Here is a 7,556-nt window from a genome sequence, read left to right as displayed (position 1 = left end):
AAAAAATTTGAAAAAAAAATATAGTCATCTATCATATAGAAGAAATAAAGAAAATAAAAAATATTTATATTTAACAAGAAGAAAATAACCAAAATATAAATTTTTGAATATAAAGAAATTAAAATACCTTAAAATAAGATTAGAAAATAAAAATCATTTGTAGGATTAAAAATAGACTTAATATTTTTTCTATCTACTTATGTTCATTTTATTTACTTAAGTAGTATACTCATTTGTTACGTTACTTCACCTTCTATAAACAAATTCTACAAAGACAAATTAAGTTGCTCTATAATTTTATAAAGCCTAAAATTTGTCAAATGGTGTTTTCTACAAATTCTATTGTATACTTTGCAAAAAGATAATTTATTGGTCTTTTGAACCAGTGATAATAAATTAAACTTAACTTAAAACACTATCAAATTATTTGATTATTATTGAGGTCTTTATAATTTCTTAAAATAATATTTTAAAAATACTATTAAGTATAGTAGCTACCTCAATAGTATCACTAAGCACTAAAACTCTCTTCTATGATTGGTGATATAATATACTTAGTATCTTACTATTAATTCTAATATAACAAGATTAATACAATCAAAGTAGTTCTTTTGGAAATTTAATAAATTATATATCTTATAATAATTTTTTAAATATTTTATTCTTATTTTTATAAAGAAATTTAAAAACACTTAAGAATTTTTTCTTTTTTTAATACCATTTTATTATTAATAATTGATCTTTAGTTTAGATGAAAGTTGTAGATAAAAAAAATAAATCACTTCTACTGTATTTGAAGATTTTATAATATGTGTGCTTACTTTTTATCATGTTCATAATATAATATAAGTTATTTCAATTTATTTTAATGATGTGCGAAATCCAAGGCTTCTTTTACTTCAAATCTTAGTTATTTATTAAAATTTAATTGGAAATAGTGGTGATTGCTTCTTTCTTTACATTGTATTACAAGAATTAATAAAAAATATGTAGAAAATATGAAAAAACCTTCATTGCCTCTAATTATATAACTATTATTGTTTATCATATTTAAATTTTAAGAAATTTATGTAGCACACTCATCTTATTAGAATCATAAAAAATTGATAAACTATTAGCTAAAGGATTTTAAACTTTAAAAAACTTTACAAATAATAAATTGGTTGACTTACAACTTCACAAAAGATAAGTAAGATTCATTAAAAAAAAATATAAAATAAAAAATATTTAGAAGTAAAAAATATAGGGTTTTGTGGTTTTTAATTCTATGAACAAAGTTATACATCTTTTTATTATTTTGCATGTTTTGATGCCACACAATGATGACACATGAGTCTATACTTGAATATATTGCTATTGAGTATATTGCATTGAGTCATCACAACAAGCATCATTGAATGTCAAAAGTTCTGAAAAGAATAATAGAAAAGTAACAAGAGATGAAAAGAATATATGATTTGTTATTATTGTTAGACAAAAAAAACAATAGAAATGAGAGCATGTTTATAAATGCAAGATAAAAAAAAAGTTACCTAAAAGAAATGCTAAAAATAAGTAGAGGATATGTACAACCAATGAGCACATTAATTAGTGTGTAAAGACAAGGTTCAAAGAGGTGAGGAGTAAAATCGTAATTCCAAAGAACATTGACAATTACAGAAAGACAAAGAATTAACATCTCAGAGGATTTCCAATCATATATAATATGTTCGGAATCAAAACGTCTTTGTAAGTTGCACTAAACTTGTTATATTACAGTCAACAAAAAAATAAATTCTACAAGGTGTTCTTTTTTCTAAATGAACTAAATGGATGATAATAATTTCTAAAAAAGAAGAGCACCACTGCAATTCTAAGTAAATATGACATAAAATGACAAATGTGTGTTACCAAAAAAAAACCTAGCTCTAATTAGTTCTTTTGCAATCTTTCAATGATGATAATGATAATGATTATATATTTCTTAACAAAAATATTGTCAATACCGATTTTCTTATTAACAAAAGTATTGTCAATACTGATTTTCTTATCAACGAAAATAATTCTTACAGATATCAATATATTTTACATCTTTAACAATAAATTTGGATCGTACACTGGCAATCTGTGTGTATATATATATATATATATATATATTTTAATTTTTTTAATTGCAAATTAAGGACTCTAAAGCACATACTAGTTTAATTTGTTAACTTCCAAGAATAATATTCGTAATTAATTCTTTACAAGTTTTGTAAATTTTGTAATTTTAAAACCTCAAATTGAGGTTTTGAATACTTACAATTCAACCATCAAAAACATGTTTATTTACTCATAATCTAATACCATCAATCATGAATAGGAAAATTACAAAATTAACAAACGTTTGTGCACAAGGGAGATATTCAGGTTTGATAAAAATCCAATGCAATTCACGAGAAAGTAGGCAATGATGGAGTTGAATGGAAAGAGGGAAGCGGATCGGAAGGGCCACGATGCTTTGCAGCGTCCAAGATGTGGTAACTCTTCGTCTCCGCCATAGCATCACTCTTGCTCTTCCCTTAACAATTCTACTCCACGCCTCCTGTGTGCTGATCAATGCAAAGGCAACAATGCAGGCAGCAGATCATGTGAATATCCAGTGGGGCATCGTCGTTGCTCTTCAGGGAGCTGTATTGCACTACTTGTGTTAGTCTGCAAATGGTGCCACTCTCTGGGATGACTGTTTTTGGGCTCAGCTGCTGGGTTTCCTTCGGGTATGGGAGAGGAAGATATGGACAAGTTTTATGATCGAGATGAACAATGTACGAGTATGACACACTTTCCATGTTGAAACTGGGGGTAACTATGCCGATGTGATTCACTTCTAGGGCATTCCCTTCTTGGTGGAAGGTTTGAAGTCATGGCATTACTTGAAAAGATTGAAGAGTTTTCTGAGGTGGGAAGTTGTAAAGTAATCTCTCCGTGCTCGGTTGGTTTCTAGAGGTTAAGTATGATATGAGAGTCTCGTTGAGCATTCGATTGTAGCATGCACAATCGAACTCTAAACAGGGATCTGCCAATTAGTCCAAATCGACGAAGAAATAAGGTTCCTCCCTTTCGATGATTCTGATGCCTTGTAGGAGCAGATGACACAGATGCTGTTAAGCACGGCTGTGGCATGTGCAACGGTGGCAGCCGTGGCGGCAGCCGTCATGGTCTGGCAGAAATTCCACAAGCATAGTCATTGCGATCAGGCGCTCGTCTTACTGTACGAATTTCGACATGCCTGCGCTACCCCTTTGTATGTCTTGCGCCACATCTCGGAGCATGTGGCTCTTGAAATGCAGGCCGGTCTCAATCAGCCTGGAGGCAGTCAGCTCATGATGCTCCCCACTTTCATTGAAAAACTGCCAAATGGGTAAGCATATCGGCACTCCGCTGTTGTACTCATTGATTAGTGATAAAATTTCCACTGTAACGCGCCGGCTAAATTTCTGTTAGCGACGTGTTGATTGTTGCTGCTGGAGTCCAGGTGTGAGAAGGGGCTTTTCTATGCATTGGATTTGAGTGGGACCAATTTTCGCGTGTTGCGATGCCTTTTAGGTGGGCCTAATGCGCGAGTGATAAAACAAGAGTATGAAGTGGTCGCCATTCCGCGTGCACTCTTGCTGGGAACAAGCGAGGTTAATATTCTTGTTTCCCAGCTTTTTCAGCTAAAAATATGTCATCTCGTTAGAGTGGTTTTGGACAGTTGGGTGCGATTCTTCTCGTCCTACGTTGTGTTAAGCCAATTAAGTCTCTACTGGAATTTAGAATGCATGGTGCTTAATCTTATCTACTTCGGGTTATTGAATGTGGTGTTCTGGGTTTCATGGTGGTATAGGAGCTCTTCGACTTCATCGCACAGAGATTGATCTCGTTTATTAAGCTGGAGGGACCGGAGTTTCAGCGGGGACATAACTGGAATGGACATCAAATTCGTGAATTAGGGTTGACAATCTCTTTTCCCATCTGCCAGACCTCACACAACACGGGCATTCTCATCAAGTGGACTGAAGGATTCAAGATTGCCGACGGGGTATGTGTCTAAGTGCTTTTAAGATTGATGCAAGCATTTAGATGCTTGAGTTTTAGGGTCTAAATCATTTGCGTTATGCTTTTTCACCGCCTGCTCTAGATTTTTCTTCAAGATGCCACAGAATTAGAATAATTTAAGGCCCGTGCGATTTTCAACAGGTTGGCAAAGATGTAGTGGCAATGCTCCAAAGTGCAATGGACCGGCAGAAAGGATTTCAGATTAGGGTGGCTGTGTTGGTATGTTGTACACTCGGGGGTACTTTTTGAGGTTCTTGTATTTCTTTATCATCATGTCACTATCAATTGATCACAGCTTGCGAGTTTGAAGTCAGTTTCTTCATGATTCATTTAAAAAAATAATTTGTCATTTTCATGGCACTACCTGTGCAGATTAATGACACAGTTGGAACAATGGCGGGTGGGCACTATTGGAATGATGATGTGATGGTAGGCGTGATTCTAGGGACTAACACCAATGCCTGCTACGTTGAGTGCAACTTGCCCGAGGACATCCAGACGAAGAGCGGCAAGATGGTCAATATTCCTTTCTACACTCTGCCTGTATGCTTCGACCTCTTAGTTCATGTAGTTACACTCGATGTTAATGTGGTTTATAGATTCATTGAAATGTGTCTTTGCCAGTTGCTTGGTCACAATTACCGATCTGAAATACCCGGTGAGTGCAGGTGATCTATATGGAATGGGGTAGGTTTTGGTCATCACACCTCCCACGCACTTACATTGACGAGCAGCTTGACAATGAGAGTGTGAATCCAGGCGATAGAGTAACCATCCTATCATCCTTTGGTTCCCTACCTTTTTTCCCTTCGGTTCCTTTGTGATTGACATACATGAATATGCAACCTATCAATGACATGTCTACCTTATACGAACAAAATTCTTCGCTCCTCCCTCAAGAACTGCCTTGCCTTGGGTTGAAGTGGAGATTGAATACCTGCAGTTATAATTTGTGAATTGTTTCTCCAGGGATTTGAGAAGATGACAGGGGCCATGTACTTAGGTGAGATAGTTCGTCGCGTTCTGGCGAGGATGGCACAGGAAGCAAATTTATTCGGAGACTCCGTACCAACAAAATTAAAACAACCTTTCATTTTGTTGTGCGTCCTTTTCCTCCTAGACTACAGACTGGATTTGATATAACTTTCTTTTAAGTATTTACTGAAGGAAATTTTGTTAAGGCATTTAGAAGTTAAAAAACCTAAAACAAGAATGATGAGTAAGTTGATCCATCTCGATCTCCCTTTCAATTCTATTCCCTCACTAACGACAATAACCAGTTTGGATCACCTATGCTGAGCTTGTCTATTGAATTTGTTCAGAACACTGGAGATGTCCAAAATGCACGCAGATGAGTCACCAGATTTACGAATTGTGGACAAAGTTTTGAAAGATGTCTTTGATGTGAGGATGTGTATGCAGCCCTTAAAAATACAAGATATAATCTGTGATTCATCATATACACTGTGACTTCAATGGTTATCACTTGTATGCTCCTCATAGTTTGAACAATGCTGCAGATCAAACGGACCGAGTTGTCAGAGCGGAGGATTGTGCACAGCGTCTGCGACACAGTGACCATGCGGGCTGCTCGGCTAGCAGCAGCATTCATTGTGGGTATCTTGAAGAAAATCGGGCGGGATGGTTGGGATGCGACAGGTGTTAGTAGCAGACTAATGGCATTACCACGAGACTCGGAGCATAGAGCCAGGCTCGAATTGAAGAGGACCGTCGTTGCTATGGATGGAATTCTATACGAGCATTATCACCGCTTTAGAATCTACATGCAAGCAGCCGTCTATGAGTTGTTAAGTGAAGCCGCTGCCAGGAAACTTGTGATTGAGCTTTCGAAAGATGGGTCAGGTACTGGAGCCAGTATTCTTGCTGCTTGTCATTCAGAGTTTGCTCCCTCTTATTCATGAGTTATGACTGCCGCATCGAAATTAATTGTGTCTTCTTTTTGTGTAAATATCCATCAACGATTGGTACAACCCCTTTGGCAATCAAGTGTTGATTACCCAGGTAGTATTTTGTTCACAACCTCTTTTTGAACTTTAGAATGTGAGCTATCATCGGTCCAGTACAACATGAGCATGGTGCGCAAGGTATTTGCTCTCCATGTAAGACTAGTTATGACTGCCGCATCGGAATGAACTGTGTCCTCTTTTTGTGTAAATATCCATCAATGATTGGTACAACCTCTTGGGCAACCAAGTGTTGAGTATCCAGGTAGTATTTTATTCACAACCTCTTTTCGAACTTTAGAATGTGAGCTATAATCGGCCCAGTACAACATGAGCATGGTATGTAAGGTATTCGCTCTCCTTGTAAGATCAGCAAACCCGAGAACGGCATCGAGATTACTCAACGCTTGCTTGCTTTAGGAGCAGACACTTTTCTATAGTAAAGAAGATAACCGCACAACCTTTCGAATGATGAAAAGAGAACCTGCCAGACAGTACCATTGTCCTGGCATTTTGCCAAGTACTCCTGCAACTTAGAACTCTGATTCTATCTAGTGCTAGGGACACGTCCGACAATGAGTTGTGTATCTCAGCTGGTAGCTCTAGTTTCTCGTATTTTTTTATCCTGCTACATGATCACAACAATATCCCGAACTGATACCTTTTCATTCAAGCTGTTTATTCATACAAATATCGGACTGGAACAACAGTTACAAAAAACAGCACCCAGATCAGTAAGCCTGTCTTAGTTATAATCTAGGCTAGACAAAATTTTAATTTATTCTAAGAATACAAAGAGGCATGAACTTTATGTTTGTTATGTGTCATAAAAACTTAAAGATGTATGACTATATGCAAAGATAGAAAAATATGTATTTTACACAATTCAAGTTCACTTCTTATAATACATTATTTCAAATGATGGTCTTACAATGAATCTTATAGATAAGAAAGTTTTAAAACCAATAAGAAATATGAATTTATTCTTTGAGATTTGTCAATTATTATCAAATCTTTATTAAGATTTTTTTTGAAGTAATAGTTCTACTTACATGTTTGATTTGTAAAAATAAAATTGAATGGAATAAAGAAGTAAAAATATTAATTAAAGCTTTAAATCCATTTTTTATTATTGTAATAAATTTGTATTGTATCAACTTTTTTAATGCATTTTTTATAAAAAAAAATGCATCAAACTTTGCATTGGATATAATATTCTCACAAATAGGAGCAGATCACTAATTTTAGCTTATAACTTTTGTTTCAAGATTTTTTTTTAACAATTGATATTAACTATAAGATTCAATATATATATTTTTTTAGAATTATGGATTTATTTTCTAAATATTGCCATTATTTAAAAAATACTTCAAGTCTAGTGATTTTTTATAAAGATTACAAGAATCTCAAGTATTTTATGTCAATACTTATTCTAAATCATTGCCAAACCCGTTCAAGCATGTTTTTATCAAGATTTAAATTCAAGATCATATAACAACTAAGGAAATAACAAAAGTTGTCTAAGGTCCTTTC

General features: G+C 34.6%; 1 protein-coding gene across 14 annotated transcripts; it reads left to right on the top strand.

Annotated features, from left to right (window-relative positions):
• Nucleotides 1–728: 728 nt before the first annotated feature.
• Nucleotides 729–6,257, top strand: LOC112292192 (hexokinase-1). Of its 14 annotated transcripts, none has more exons than XM_073539005.2 (12): nucleotides 729–1,728; nucleotides 2,392–2,501; nucleotides 2,601–2,786; nucleotides 3,120–3,382; nucleotides 3,497–3,647; nucleotides 3,848–4,042; nucleotides 4,201–4,278; nucleotides 4,432–4,602; nucleotides 4,728–4,826; nucleotides 5,029–5,159; nucleotides 5,382–5,463; nucleotides 5,580–6,257. In XM_073539005.2, the coding sequence occupies exons 3-12, from the start codon at nucleotides 2,769–2,771 to the stop codon at nucleotides 5,979–5,981; spliced, it is 1,590 nt and encodes a 529-aa protein (XP_073395106.1). In that variant the 5' UTR covers nucleotides 729–1,728; nucleotides 2,392–2,501; nucleotides 2,601–2,768; the 3' UTR covers nucleotides 5,982–6,257. The 14 variants fall into 14 exon arrangements, with proteins under 14 accessions (XP_073395106.1, XP_024396211.1, XP_024396210.1 ...); XM_024540443.3 differs by having other exon boundaries at nucleotides 3,111–3,382; XM_024540442.3 differs by having other exon boundaries at nucleotides 3,105–3,382.
• The last annotated feature ends 1,299 nt before the right edge of the window (nucleotides 6,258–7,556 follow it).

This window comes from Physcomitrium patens, chromosome 15 (genome assembly GCF_059467195.1).
Source record: "Physcomitrium patens ecotype Gransden chromosome 15, ASM5946719v1, whole genome shotgun sequence".
Taxonomy (NCBI): Eukaryota; Viridiplantae; Streptophyta; class Bryopsida; order Funariales; family Funariaceae; genus Physcomitrium; species Physcomitrium patens.
The sequence above is the reverse complement of the archived record's forward strand: the minus strand, read 5'-3'. Positions and strand labels throughout refer to the sequence as shown.

Excerpts from the sequence above, each read along its gene's own strand:
- LOC112292192 (XM_073538995.2), top strand. The coding sequence starts at position 2,785 with ATGTACGAGTATGACACACTTTCCATGTTGAAACTGGGG. Across the intron at positions 2,824-3,104 it reads TTTCCATGTTGAAACTGGGG|GAGCAGATGACACAGATGCT; the intron begins GTAACTATGCCG and ends GATGCCTTGTAG. Across the intron at positions 4,827-5,028 it reads GTGTGAATCCAGGCGATAGA|GGATTTGAGAAGATGACAGG; the intron begins GTAACCATCCTA and ends TTGTTTCTCCAG.